This window comes from Tenrec ecaudatus, chromosome 1 (genome assembly GCF_050624435.1).
Source record: "Tenrec ecaudatus isolate mTenEca1 chromosome 1, mTenEca1.hap1, whole genome shotgun sequence".
Taxonomy (NCBI): domain Eukaryota; kingdom Metazoa; phylum Chordata; class Mammalia; order Afrosoricida; family Tenrecidae; genus Tenrec; species Tenrec ecaudatus.
In genome coordinates, this window is record NC_134530.1 from 4,763,957 (window position 1) to 4,777,749 (window position 13,793).

Consider the following 13,793-nt stretch of genomic DNA (forward strand, 5'->3'; position numbering starts at 1 on the left):
GAACTGCCCCTCTGGGTTTCTGCAGCTTTTTAGGGGAGTAGAAAGCCCTGTCTTTCTCCTGGGGAGAAGCTGGTGGTTCTGAAGGGCTGACCTTCTGGTTAGCAGCCCAATGTGTAACCACGACGCACCACAGGGCCCCGGGACTGGACAAAAATATAATAGTAATCGACACTTCTCAAACTCTGACTATATGCCCCTGTTGGGACAGAATGGAACGGATCCTTTGGGTTTCTGGGACTCCAAACATTTATGGGAACAGGCAACTTTCGCTTTCTCCCGAAGAGCTTCTAGTGGATTCGAACTACTGGCTTTGAGGTCAGATCTGCATGCACATCCCACTCCCATCAGTCCATGAAAACTTCATGGCGTGCAGTTCTGCTTTGTAACACCCGGGGGCTCCACGAGCCAGAATTAACCGGAAGGGGCTGATGGGCTTGGCCCTGTTAAGCCCAGCCCTTGACGCCAGTAGCTTCGGGCAGCTGGCACTCAGGTTACATCTCGGTCCGCTCCACGGGACGGAAGTCCAGGGATCCGAGCAGGGGACAAAGGACGAGCTCACTCTCCCGCGAGCCTCCGCCCCCGGCCCAGCGCGCGCTCAACAGGAGCTGATTGGATGGCCCAGAGACAGACACAGGAATTGATTCGACGCGCGAGGTCCAGTGCTTTCTGCTTGGTTGAGATGGCCGGCTCCCTATTGACTGAGCGCAAGCAGGGCGGGGGCTAATTTACTATTGATTGGCTTGAGAAGATCCGGGTCCTGCCGCCGATTGGTCTCAGCTAAAACGGCCCACTCGTAATTGGTCAGCGGGCTCCGGAGAGGCCCAACCTTGGAGTTAGCAAAGGGAGACCGGGATGTGGACTTAACCCTTTAGAGACTGCACCGGATTGGCCATTTTGAACTGCCCCCCTCTGATCCTCCAGGGCCGGGGCAGCCTCCACAGTTCCTCGTCCCTCCCAACTGGCAGGGCTTCGCGCACATCCCAGCCCCAGCCCTCAATCCACCGACGTTGGCTTGGGAGGGGCCACTATCCCTGCCGAAATCCGAAGCCCCCCGCCTCGATTTCCTCTGCAGTAGCAATGAACTTGGCTCCCAGTCGCGCCTCCCCCCACTAAGGTCGAGGAGCTCAAGGCTCAGTTTCCCCGGCGGTCGCAAAGGAATGAGTCCCGGGAGCCCCCCATCCTTGCAAGGGGAGCCCGCAGACCAGTCTCCCGGCCGGCCCCGCCCCCAAGCAAGCACCGACCAATGGCTCGGCGTGCTTCCATCCCGGGGGCGGGGCCGCGTCACGTGCCGGGAAGAAAGGGCTGGCGGCGCCCGGGGCGGGAGCGGCGCGGCCATGGCAGGTACCGCGGCACCCAGGGCGTCTGGCCAGGCCGGGCGGTGGGTGGCGCGGCCGGGGCAGGTGCAGCGGGGCCGGGAGCCGCAGGGCACCGGGCTGGCCTCGCGGGGCGGCAGGTCCCCCTGCAGCCTGTCTCTGTCCGCAGCTCCGGAGCCTCTGTCCCCCGCGGGCGGCGCGGGCTCGGAGGCCCCCGAGGAGGACGAGGACGAGGCGGAGGCCGAGGACCCCGAGCGGCCGGCGGGCTCGGGCGGAGGGCGCAGCGGCAGCGGCGCGGCCGGGCTGGGGGCCGGCGGGGGCGGCGGCTCGGGAGGCGCGTTCACGCGGCGCGCAGTCACGTTGCGGGTGCTGCTCAAAGACTCGCTGCTGGAGCCCGGCGCGGGGGTGCTGTCCATCTACTACCTGGTGAGCACTCCCCAACGTCCGCCCGCCCAGGCTGGGGCCAGAAGGGGAAACAGGTCCAGATCCCAGCCAGGCCCAGGGCACCAAACACTCTTGCCACAAAGGAGAAACTGAGGCTCAGAGAGGAGTGCGCCCATCTACACAGGGCTTCATGCTCAATTCCCCTTCTTCCCCGCGCCCTACCCGGAGTCCCACCTCGGGCTCCATCAGTACAATGGCTGAGTTTCCCCTCCCGTGGGTGCGTGAGGATTCAGAGTAAACTTCTCCATTCCTGCCACAGTGAGTGCTAAATAAATAAATGCTATTTTTCTTATACACTAACTGCGCTCTTCCGTTTGTGTTTTGGTTTGTTTGCATTTGGGTGAACATTTTCAAAGCGGTACTGGTTGCCCATCGCAATTCGTACACATTTCTTTCCGTGGCATTGATTGCTGACCCTCGATGGATGCCCAGCCCTCTGCCCACCTCCTCGCCATCTCTCCCATTTCCCTTCCTCCTGCTTTCTCTGCGCTTTCCTTTACGGACTTCACCACCTTGATGTTATTGTTTACCTTATGGCCTGAGGGCCCCTGGTGGCGTAGTGGTACTGGGCTGGGCTGCGATCCACAAGGTCCACAGTTCGAAATTACCAGCCCCTCCAAGCAGGAGACGCAGGCTTTCTACTCCCCTAAGCAGTTACGGGGTCCCAGGAAGCTCCCAGGGGCAGTTCTACCAGCATTCCGTGGCAGGGAGCTTGGGTTTTGTGGGGTTTTACGGTATGCACCTGTCTGGTTTGGCTGAAAGCTCGGGGCCATTGTCTAGGGAGAACATTATGGTTCTTTCTTTCCCTTTGGCCATTCGTTTTTATAAAAAATCATTTTATTGGGGGTTCATACAACTCTTATCGCAATCCATCCATTGTGTGTCAAGCACATTTGTGCATTTGTTGCCCTCATCATTCTCAAAACATCTGCTTTCTACTTGAGCCCTTGGTATGAGCTCATTTCCCCCCTCCCTCTCTGCTCCACCCTCCCTCATGAACCCTTGATAATTTATACTTTAATACGGTCCGACGTCTCCCTTCACCCAATTTTCTATTATCCGTCCCCCACAGAGAGGGTTATATGTAGAGCCTTGTAATCAGTTCCCTCTTTCTATATTGTCCTTTTTTCAAGACGTTTTTAACCATGCAGTAGCCGCCACTTTTGCATTCAGCCACTTGTGAAACCTCCCAGTGGCTTTGCACTGTTGTTCCTAGCTTGTCTGCTAGGTCGGGGGTTCCTGTTCTCTCTCCCAGTGGTGCCTTGGAAGAAAGGCCTGGCGAGCTTCTTCCACAAACCCAGCTACCGAGAGCCCTGACGCATGCGCAGTTTTACTCTGAGACACATGGGGGCGCCATGTCGCCATGCGATGGTCAATGGCTCCTGCCTGGGATGCTTGTTCTTGTTGGGAGGGTGAACATGAGCAGTTTGGGGTCTGAGGACCTGCTGTGCGCCAGGCTGGGTGTAGACTAAGAACACAGCTATGATTAAGACTCGGTCCCCACCTTAGGATGAGGCAGGACATCCTGGTGGGTGATCACGCAGGCAGCACCATGGTGCCCCAGCTGGGCTGGAGACCCCTTGGAGGTTTCCTCTGAGGGGGTAACGCTGGGGTGGAGAGTGAGTGCCCATCCTGGAGAACAGCCTAGGGGTGGGTGGGGGCTTCCTGAAGGAAGGGCTTAGCTCGCCTGCTGCTGTCACCACAGGGGAAGAAGTTCGTGGGGGACCTGCAACCAGATGGGAGGATTGTCTGGCAGGAGACTGGGCAGGTGTTCAACTCACCCAGTGCCTGGGCCACCCACTGCAAGAAGCTGGTGAACCCTGCCAAGAAGTCCGGCTGTGGCTGGGCCTCCGTCAAGTACATGGGCCAGAAACTGGACAAGTACAAAGCTACCTGGCTCCAACGCCACCAGCTCCACATGTCTGCAGCTGCCGCTGATGAGGTGTGTGCTGCAGCCACCTGCCACAGGCAGCCCTTCCTGACTGGCCTAGGTTGAACCGGAGGGGTGGGGCATTAGAGCTGGGGCTTTGATGGATGAGTAGGAGGTTTGTTAGAGCCAGACGAAGGGAGACTTTCCCAGAGCGAGGGAATGGCCTGTGCAAAGCCACATAGGTAGAAAGCAGCTCCTGTTGCTTAGAGAATCCTGGTTAGGGATGCAGGTGCCCTGGGTGACTGATGGGGTTAGGGGGTGGGGGTAGGGGACCAGATGCTGAAGGACCTTGAGCGCCACCCTGCTGGGCAGACTGCTCCCTGCCTCTGAGGCAGTTTATATTCTCGGGGCAACCCTCTGGTTGTCTGGAAAAGCAATCGGGGTATTGAACAACAAAATCCATGCGCAGCTCTTGCTTGCTTCTAGAGTGGGCCCCAAACATTTGTTAAATGGTTCATCACATTTTGCTCTTGCACCCTGACGCCACCCATGTGGGCTGGAAGCCCTCCACCATAGGGTTTATGCCCGAGGGTCACACTAAGAGGCGTTTACAGGATTCGAGCCTGTGAACCTGCTGTGGAAAGAACTCAGGCTTGAATGTAGCCTAAGCGGACCTCTGCTCACTCTCTCCCTGTAGTGGCCATGTGGGGGGAAACTGTAAGGGTCTGGGGCTCATCCTGGAGAAGGTGGGGGGTAGTTGGGTGGGGGGCACCCGCTGAGGGTCCCACTGCTCTTCCCTGTACCTTGGCAGAGCCCTGCCAGCGAAGGGGAAGAGGAGGAGCTGCTGATGGAGGAGGAGGAAGAGGACGTCCCAGCGGGGGTCTCAGCGGAGGACAAGAGCCGGAGACCCCCAGGGAGAGGACCCTCAGAGCCGGCCCTCCAGGGTGAGAGACGTTGGGGAGGGAAAGGGGTAAGGGAATAGCTCAAACTTCCTTCCAGCCCTCTCCCCTGGGTGCCTGGCTGTGTTTCTAACTGCACTGCCTCATGTCTCTCCCTCCCACCGCCTGACTTCCTTGATTCGCTGCACGATAAATGGCTCGCGGGCGCACAGGGTTAAGCGTTCCGCTGCGGACTCTAAAGGCTGGTGGTTCAAATCCACCAGCCCCTCTGCGGGAGAAAGACGAGGCTGTCGGCTCCCGGTAAAAACAACAGCCTCAGAGGCAGGGAGTAGTCTGCCCGACAGGCTCGCTCTGCGTTGGAATCCACTGGACGAGGGCAGTGGGTTTGGGTTTTTCCGCAGGATGTGGTGGTTTGCACAAAGCCCTGGCAGTTTTCCTGAGCCGCGCCCCCTGATTTCTGCAGGGGTCCCCTGATTCCCTAAACTCTTCTGGCCCACGTCTTAGCCCGCCCCATCCCCCCTTGATTCCCCCCCCCCCCCGCCCCCAGGATTTTGAACATTGCTGCTGATGTTCTGTTTTTTCACCCTCCCCCACTCAGAGGCCACGCCCTCGGGGAAGTGCGTGGAAAACAAGATCCGGGTACCAGTTCGCTATTGTATGTTGGGCAGTCGGGATTCAGCCAGGTCAGACCCCGCCTCCCTGTCCCCAGCTCACCTGGAGCCCTGGGGGGAGGGGGATAAGGCCTCAGATCCTAGAACCTCAGGCGCGGAGGGAGAGCCTGAGGAGGGGGGGTGCCCCTGAGGCTGTGCACCCTCCTCTGACCCCTCCAGGAGCCCCCACACCCTGGTGGAAGTGACGTCCTTCGCAGCCATCAACAAGTTCCAGCCATTCAATGTGGCCGTTTCCAGCAACGTGCTGTTCCTGCTGGTGTGTGCCCAGGGGTCCCTGACCTGTGCAGAGAGGGGCTGGGGCGTGTTTGTTTACCCCTGGTAAACAGTAGTGGCATCCATAGCGTCCCACAGAGACCCTATAAGACAGGGTAGAACTGCCCCCTGGAGATTTCCCAGGCTGAATTTGTTCAGGATTAGAAAGTCTCATTTAACTAACCCAGGGCGGTTGGTGGTTTCGAACTGCTAACCATGCATGAGCGACTCCACGACAGGGCTCCTAGACGCCCAGTAACTGCTTGACTGAAGGGGGAGGGTCCTGAGCAGCTCTTCCTATGCCCCTCCCTCCTCCAGGACTTCCACAGCCACCTGACTCGGAGTGAGGTCGTGGGGTACCTGGGAGGCCGTTGGGACATCAACAGCCAGAGTGAGTATCTGGAGCCGGGTGCTGAGGGGTGTGGGGGTCAGGCCGCCCCCGACGTCTCACTCCTGCCTCCCTACAGTGCTCACGGTGCTGAGAGCCTTCCCCTGTCGCAGCCGGCTGGGCGACGTGGACACAGCAGCCACCATTGAGGAGGAGGTGAGGGGGTAAGAGGGCACACTGTGGGGCCTGGTGCCTGGCACAGTGTCCGCTCTGCAGGGCGGCAACTGGTGTGTGATGCATTGACCTCGAGTCCCTGCACCGAGGTGCAAGCACGGTTGGGGGGACATTCCAGCATGGTTTCAGCCTGGCCTTCGGTTCTCTGTGCATTCCTCTCGCCAGTCTTCTGTTAAGGACTGAATGGTATATTCCTCGCCCCCTCCCCCCCAAAAAAAGTGTTCCCGATGCTAATCCATACACCCTTGGTTCTAATCCGATTTGGGAGCTTTGTTATGCTAATAGGCCCGGGTTAAAGTGGGCTGTGTCCTGAGTTAATTGCTTTTGAGATAGAAACCTCTCAGCAGCCCTGGGGGCAGAGGAGAGCCGACTTTCCCTAAAGCTGGCGCCCTGGAGTTGTGACTTCCAGCCTCCAAAACTGCGGGAGAATCCATTTCTGTGCTACAGCCGCCCCCGCGTGGCCGTTCCTTGTTACGACTGCACTAGGGCCCTGGTGGCTTAGTGGCCGGGCATCGTCAGCAGCTCTTCTGGTGAAAGATGGGGCTTTCTGCTCCTGTAAAGCTAGTCTTGCACTCACAGGGACAGTTCTACCCTGTCCGACAGGGTCCCTGTGTGTCAGAATCGACTCGCTGGCAGTGAGGTTGGGTTTTGGTTTAGGGGTGCAATAAGCCATCTTCCCAGCAGCTGAGTAGCTGTTAAGAGCCTGTGAGGCTGTTGATTTTCCACCCACGGCGACCCCCTCTTGGCAGTTAGGACACCGCCCCATAGGGTTTTCCAGGTGTTCAATCCTCTGGGTCATTTTTTACCCTAACTTGGTGACAGCGTATTTTCTTAAAAAAACAAACAAAAACTGTGATGCCCCATCGGATTGCTCTGAGTCAGAATCAACTCAAAGGCAGCAAGTTTGTTTTTTGTTTATTGTGAATGGGAAGTGTGTGTGTGTGGTGTAGGGATTGTGAGTGGGAAGTGTGGGGGAAGGGACATGGACTGAGCAGATCCAGTTTCCATTCAGCAGTTGACCCACATGGTGTCATGTCATTGATGGCCATGTCTCATCCCATTCCTGCTCCCCAACTCTGTCCTTGGGGTAGGTGCCACTGTCCCCTCTGGAGCTCTGGGCAGGTGGGGACAGGGTCTGCCTGGTCGCTGCCCAGTCCCCAGACCTGGCTGGCAATGCATGCTCCCTGACTGTGGCCCTGACAGGTCTGCCAGAGCCTGTTCCTTCGGGGTCTGTCCCTGGTGGGCTGGTACCACAGCCACCCGCACAGCCCAGCGCTGCCCTCGCTCCAGGACATCGACACGCAGATGGACTACCAGCTGCGGCTGCAGGGCTCCTGCAACGGCTTCCAGCCCTGCCTGGCCCTGCTCTGCTGTGAGTGCTGGGATGGAGGGCAGGTGGGTGGGCTGGAGCTGCTGGCTGCCCAGCCCCAGGGCCCAGCCCCTCTCCCTGTCTCCCCCCTCAGCACCCTACTACTCCGGCAACCCCGGCCCTGAGTCCAAGATCTTGCCTTTCTGGGTGATGCCACCCCCTGAGGTAGGTGAGGTTCGCGGGCAGTGGGCACTCGTCTGTGGCCTCAGTGTCCTACGACAGGGCTGGGCTTCCAAGGGGCTTCAGCCCGGGTGTGCGTGTGTGGGACGTGTGCCCCCACGTGTGGGAAGGATGCAAGCCCCTCTTCCCACTGCCACTCCCCCCACATGTGGCTCTGATCCTCCCCAAGCATGAGGCTGAGCCAAGAATGGTCTTGATTCTGGGGCACCCTAGTGTCCCTGGAGTGGGGAGTGGGGGTGATGAGGCCACTGTGACACACACCTGTGTCCCCACCAGCAACGGCCGGGCGACTACGGCATCCCCATGGACGTGGAGATGGTCTACGTGCAGGACGGCTTCCTGACCAATGACGTCCTGCAGGAGATGGTGAGCATCATCTCCCTCCTCGTCCCTCCTTCCGTCCCACCGCCACCACCTTCCCGCTGCTCTGGAGCCCCGGGGCGCCACTGTGAACTGCTCAGCGGCTAAATGAAAGCCCGGGGCCGTGGCCCGGCCAGTCACTCCACAGGAGAAAGGCCTGGCAATCTGTTCCCATCAGAAACGTCAGGTGCCGCCCAGTCCATCCCGAGTCACTGCGACTGGCGGGCGGTCCAGGTCCAGGGTTCTCGGGGTGTACTTTGGCGGCATCTGTCCTTCTGTAGTCCTCCTTATTCGTGGTTCAGCTTTTGAATATGCACATGAGCTGTCTGAAAGTACCCGTGGCTTGGCTCAGGAGCACCTCCGCCCAGTGACGTCCTTTGGTTGTAGCACCTTGAAGAGCTCTTTGGCCGCAGACTTGCCCAGGACAACACGCCCCTTTAACTCTCGACTGCGGCTTCCGTGGGCGTGGATGGTGGATCCAGGTCAAATGCAGTCCTTGACGCCAATGAGTGGAATACTTCATGGATGGGGGAGAAAGATGAGGCTTTCTGCTCCCCTTTAAAGTTAAAAAAAATGGCGCTGGAAAACCCCAGGGGCAGTTCTCCCCAATCATCCAATCAGAAACATATGGGGTGGGGCAGGACTGGGCATGGCTGTTTTGTGCCTGGGGTCACTGAGAGTTGGGGGCCGACTGGCCAGCAGCTGGCAGCATTGCCTAGGGATGAGGCCATGCCAGGGAGTGACCTTGGGCCCCTGTGGACGTGGGCAAACTGCAAGTGGGAGTTGTGGAGGGGAGAAGGGCTAATGCGGAAACACCCGGCTAGGAGACCATCTGCCACCCCCTGGGAGCCCTCCTGGGCTTGGTCTACCGTCATTTCCTCTGCAGTCTCCAGCACAGATTTGGGTGTCCTGTGGCCTGGCACAGCGGGCAGTGGGAAGGGGCAGTGAGTTCCCCTGTCTGACCCCTAGATGCTGCTGCTGGAATTCTACAAGGGCGCCCCTGATCTTGTGAGGTTCCAGGAGCCCTGGAGCCAGGAGCACACCTACCTGGACAAGCTGAAGGTGCACCTTAGGCCCCAACCTAGCACTGTGCACGCCCCCCCACCCCCAATGTATACCCACGGCAGTTCGAGGTCAGTCACTTTCCTTTCCTTCCTGTCTACACAACAATGTGGCTGGGGAATTAGCTGGGAGCAGCCTTTGGGGGGTCCCACTGGGGTGGATTTTCAAATTGGGAGGGGCGGCTACTCTGGACCCTGTGCAATACCATGGCTGCCCATAAGGGGGCTTGCACGGTTTGAATAGTGCCCAAGCTCGCTCAAGTACTTGAAGGGTTTCAGTGCTGGGTGCTCTCCGCCACACACACACACACACACACACACACACCAAAAAAAAAAAATCCAAAAAATTAGAGGCTGCACAAGGGTTTCCTATCGTGGAGGGAGAAACACAGGATGTGAGCGCAGTACTTTGGACCCGCCCCATCCAACCGTCAGTCCTCCAGGCCTCAGCCTGAGCCAGGGCACTCCCTCCCCGTTGCAGATCTCGCTGGCCAGCCGGATGCCCAAGGACCCGGGCCTGTGCCATGTGCTAGAGCAGGTTTACAACGTCCTCAGACAGGGCAGCTGAGCCTGGCCTGCCGCTCCTGTAATAAAGACCCGAGCAGCCGTCGACTGCGAGTCTCAGTACGTGTTGGGGCAGAGTGGGGCCTACCACAGACTGTAACCCCCCCACCCCCCCAGTACCCAGGGGGTCAGCCTGGTGTCGCGAGGGCCCAGGACACATGGAAACAGGACGGGGAACCCTGCGGGTAAGTGTCGCCAAGCAGACATTGTGACAAGGTGACGGTGTGTACAAAGAGACATTTAATACTTCTTTAAAAACCAGGGTTCCGTTTCAAGGTGCCCTGGGTGGCGAGATGCCTGTGTCCCACAAAGGCCAAGGGACACGGGGCCGGTGGGGAATGTGGGTGTGGCGAGGACCCTGAGCACTGCCTGGGCTGCAGAGGGGGCGGGGCCTGCTCTGGGGATCTGGAGTCCCAAGAGTGGCCTCCTTGGTCTGGAGGGGCAGTCTGCAGTGACCCGCTCCTGAGGTGGCCCAGGAGCCAGGGAGCATCCTCTCCTGGAAACCTATGTGCTTGCCCAACTTTGGGATAGTGGGGCTGTGGCCCATGGTCCCGTGCTGGGGGTTAGAGTGGGTCGCTGGTAGTGGCTCCAGCCAGACACACCCCTTGTTTGTGCTTGGCTGGGGCAGTGGGGAGGAAAGGGGACAAGTAGAAAAGTGGGGCATATTGGGGGGGTAATGGTGGTGATCGCAGTGGGTGGGCTGCAGATGGTTAATGAGACACAGTGGGAGGCTGGGCCTGGGACAGACCGGTCCATGGCCCAAGGGAGCTTACTGTGGACAAGGGATAAGGAGAGATCCTGGCTGGGTGGCTACAAAGAATCCCCCATCCCTGGGAGGTGGTTGCTGTTTGGAGCCTGGGGAGCAGGGCACAGAATGGGGCCCTAGGAGACCCCCTTCAGTAACAGGATGGGGAGGGAGCCTCATGGGGGGCATTACAACCAAAGGTGTGGTATAACCCATTTTCCCCTAAGGCTAGGGACGCTGGGCAGGCAGGGTGTGAGCCCTGGGTTGAGGTGGGAGGCCCCAGGCTAGGAAGGAGGGCCCCCCATGCCAAAGCCCCAGGGGGCTGGAGGGAGTTAGTGTTTCAGAGAGCACCTTTGTGTCAGCCCCACCTGGGGGTCTGACTGGGCTGGAGGTGGAGCCAGTAAGCAGGAGGAGGAAGATGGCCCCACCCTACAGGCCAGGTGGAGTTGGGTGTGGGGAGGCCGGTAAACTGCCCTGCTTGGGCCAGGCAGCACAGGCCGCAGGCAGTACCTCGGGTGACCCTGAGGGGCCGGCCCTGGAGAGGGCAGGGAGGGGAGCCCGGGGAGCGATCACTGCGGCAGCGGCACCAGCACCTCCACGTAGCTGAGTGGGAAGAAGCCAGACTGGCCGTTGAGCATGCCCTCGTACCAGTTCTCATCAATCTGGTTGGTCAGTGTGATGACATCGCCCTCGCGGAAGCCCAGCTCGCCGTCATTCTCCGGCTCAAAGTCGTACAGGGCCTTGCAGCTCGGCTGGTCCAGGGGCGCTAGGGGGACAGGGACAGGGGCCAAGAGACAGGCCTTCAGCTTTCCTCTGGGCACCCATCCCTGCTCCCTTTCTGCTGGGGCGGGGTGGGGGTGGGGCATGCAGGTAAGCTGTAAGGGACACCAACATCTCCACCATGTCCCCCATCGCTCAGGCAGGTGCTGCCCGGAGCCTGCAGCTCCCACCCATCAGAGTGTGTTTGTAGGGGTCCCGCCCACCTATGGGAGTGGAGGGTCCTACACTGGAACACTCACGCATAACTCTACTGGGGGTCCGGATGGGCTTGTCAGAAGACCGGAAGGATGAAGATGCTGTAACCCAGAAAGATTGTGGCCCATTCAGCCTGCCCTCACGTGGCCAGCAGCAGTGGGTCACCCCCGTCCCCGTGCTTTACCTGAGATCTTGGGTGCTGTGGTGCAGGGGAAGCCCCCATTGGACTGTTCCGCTTCACCCAGGTCGTAGGACTCCCGGGGCTTGGGCTTGAACTCCCGCTTGGGGCGGGCTGAGCCCTCCCGCATCCTGCAGGGAGCAGCCAGAGCGGAGTCAAGGCGGGGAGCCCACACCTAGGGACTCAAAGCTGGGGGTGGGAGGGGGCCTTGACCACCCACCCCTGGGTGACTGTGGCAAGGAAGGCAAGCTCCCCCTCTCCCCCCAGATTGACAGGGTGTGACAGCCAAGCTGGGCCTCTGACCCGGAGCGTCAGCCCGGCCATATCACACCCTGGGCACAGCTCCAGGCTTAGGCTGATGTAGGGTGTAGTTCCTGCCCCCTGCAATTGGTTTGGCCGAAGGCAAGCCCGCCCCTACCAGGGAATCCTGGGAGGAAAGCAGACTTCGGTTGGGTGGGTGGTGGGGCCCCTCACCTCCGCTTGAGCTTGTCAGCCAGCTCGTCCAGGATTTGCACGGCCTGCCGGTGATAGTCCAGCTGTGCGTCCACCAGCGCTGAAAGCTGGCTCACCTGCTCAATCTGCCAGGCCGGGTGTGGCTGTGGGCATGGCTCCACCACACCATGCCCACCCTGGCCTACCCCCAAACCAGGGTCTGCCTAACCCCATGTCTCCGCCCCCAGGGTCCACCCTTCCCTCCTGCTTCCACCCACAAGGCCCTGGCAGGGGTGGGTACGCACGTCGGTCTCCAGGAGGTTGTGCATGCTGGTCTCTGCCACCTCCTTGGACTCCTCGAACTTCTCGAGGGCCTGGCGCAGCTCCTCATCAGGGATCTTGCCCTGCCGCTTCTTCTTGTAGTCAAAGTCCAGGCGCCGGCCCTCCAGCTTCTTCAGGTGGTGCTGGGGCACAGGGATGGCCGTCACCTCTCTGCCTCTACACGCACCCTACTGCTCCTTCAGCCAGAACTGGGCACCCGGGCAGGGGGCGTGTGTAAGCACGGCTGTGCGTGTGTGTGTGTGTGGGCGTGTGCCTGGTGTGGCGTGCACGTGGGGTGTGGCGTGTGCGTGTGGGACGAGTGTGCAGGGTGAGCACTGTGTCTGCACCTGGATCTCCTTGAGGTCCTTGTCACACAGGCTCTGCAGGGGGTCGATGAAGTTCTGCTTGACCTCGATGTCCAGGGAGTCCTTCACCTCAGCCAGCCGCTTCATGGACTCCCCCGCATCCAGCAGGGCATCACCTGAGGACAGGCAGAGGCCGTCACCTGGGCCCTCGGGGCACGCCACACCAAGGCCACTGTGCCAGTTCGGACTTAGCCACCCTGGAAGGCAGAGCGGCACTGCTCCTGGGGAGCCCGAAACCCTTATCCTCAAGGATGGAGATGGCCACCTCTTTCTCCCAAGGGGCTTTGGGGGTGTAGCAGCAGAGAATAGACAGGGCTCTGCTGTCCTGCTGCTGCCCCCAGCTTATGGGGGGCACCAGTTGGGATGGTGTGAGAGGTGGACCCTACTGCACAGACCACAGGGCTTCCAGAGAAGGTTTTGGAACACACTGCTCACAGGACACAGGCTCAGGTCCCGCCGTGCGTGGGGGCCCTGCTCACCAAAGTTGGACTCGCCGCCCAGCTCCCTGCCGTGGCGCGTCATGCACTCGCCCAGCAGGCCCTCGGACTGTGGGTAGCCGGGGTTCTTCACCTGGCCCCGGATCTTGGACACCGTGTTGAGCATTGTCAGCTTGGCTCGCGAGGCTGCAAGGATTGTGGCCAGGTGGGTACGGCGCAGTACTCCCCCCAGCATCATGAAAGTGCCCGTCAGGTACAGTGGCTGGCAGCTCCTGTGGGCTCCCAGGATGCCCCCCCCCCCCACTTGTCTGTCCATTTGTTGAACTGCGGTGATGCCGGAAGCTGGGTCACTGGGATCCCGCACGGCAGCAGGGTCAGCCGCAGCGAACAGGTTCCGAGGGAGCTACGATGAGCAGATTGCCAAGACGGGAGTTGCTGAAAAGCTCCTGCATGGCTTTGAAGCATTTTCAAACACCGGACGCCTGAACAAAGGAGGCAGAACATTGCCCACCTTGAGTCTCGAACTCATCTCGAGAGATCTGAGGCACTGAGCACTAATGACAGAAGGGCAGCGAGCTGCGGGAGGACACCAAGGACATCATTCACGAAGCGCACAAAGGTCACAGAGGAGAGAAAAGATGAACGGAGACATCAGAAGACACTCAACCTTGCTCTTAACCATAGAACAGTTAAGGCAAATGGAAGAAAGGATGAAGTCAAGGAGGTGAGTAGAAACTTTCAAAAATGAAAATAATAATCTATCAAGGTGCCATGGTGGGGGCAGCCAATCCCAAG

General features: G+C 59.7%; 2 protein-coding genes across 3 annotated transcripts in view; one reads left to right on the plus strand and one right to left on the minus strand.

Moving 5' to 3' along the window:
* Positions 1-1,243: 1,243 nt before the first annotated feature.
* On the plus strand, positions 1,244-9,591 carry MPND (MPN domain containing). 2 transcript variants are annotated; one of them, XM_075545087.1, is made up of 13 exons: positions 1,244-1,341; positions 1,483-1,739; positions 3,463-3,699; positions 4,439-4,571; positions 5,125-5,209; positions 5,357-5,453; positions 5,768-5,840; positions 5,917-5,993; positions 7,215-7,383; positions 7,475-7,545; positions 7,837-7,926; positions 8,890-9,053; positions 9,463-9,591. In XM_075545087.1, exons 1-13 carry the CDS (start codon positions 1,335-1,337, stop codon positions 9,512-9,514), a joined length of 1,512 nt encoding a protein of 503 aa, XP_075401202.1. In that variant the 5' UTR covers positions 1,244-1,334; the 3' UTR covers positions 9,515-9,591. The 2 variants fall into 2 exon arrangements, with proteins under 2 accessions (XP_075401202.1, XP_075401203.1); XM_075545088.1 differs by having other exon boundaries at positions 8,890-8,982.
* A 176-nt stretch (positions 9,592-9,767) lies between these two features.
* Positions 9,768-13,793, minus strand: part of SH3GL1 (SH3 domain containing GRB2 like 1, endophilin A2) — a 33,089-nt gene continuing 29,063 nt past the window's right edge. The window contains exons 4-10 of the mRNA XM_075545089.1: positions 13,041-13,184; positions 12,544-12,677; positions 12,181-12,339; positions 11,918-12,021; positions 11,450-11,574; positions 11,310-11,366; positions 9,768-11,056 (exon numbers count right to left, since the gene is read on the minus strand). Coding sequence (XP_075401204.1) covers positions 10,860-11,056; positions 11,310-11,366; positions 11,450-11,574; positions 11,918-12,021; positions 12,181-12,339; positions 12,544-12,677; positions 13,041-13,184 — 920 coding nt within the window. The 3' untranslated portion in view covers positions 9,768-10,859. The remainder of the gene's footprint in view (positions 11,057-11,309; positions 11,367-11,449; positions 11,575-11,917; positions 12,022-12,180; positions 12,340-12,543; positions 12,678-13,040; positions 13,185-13,793) is intronic.

What these genes read in the sequence shown, in the direction of transcription:
- MPND (XM_075545087.1), top strand. An exon ending in GCAACGTGCTGTTCCTGCTG is followed by an intron (nt 5,454 to 5,767) that starts GTGTGTGCCCAG and finishes TCCCTCCTCCAG; the next exon opens with GACTTCCACAGCCACCTGAC. An exon ending in TTGGGACATCAACAGCCAGA is followed by an intron (nt 5,841 to 5,916) that starts GTGAGTATCTGG and finishes GCCTCCCTACAG; the next exon opens with TGCTCACGGTGCTGAGAGCC.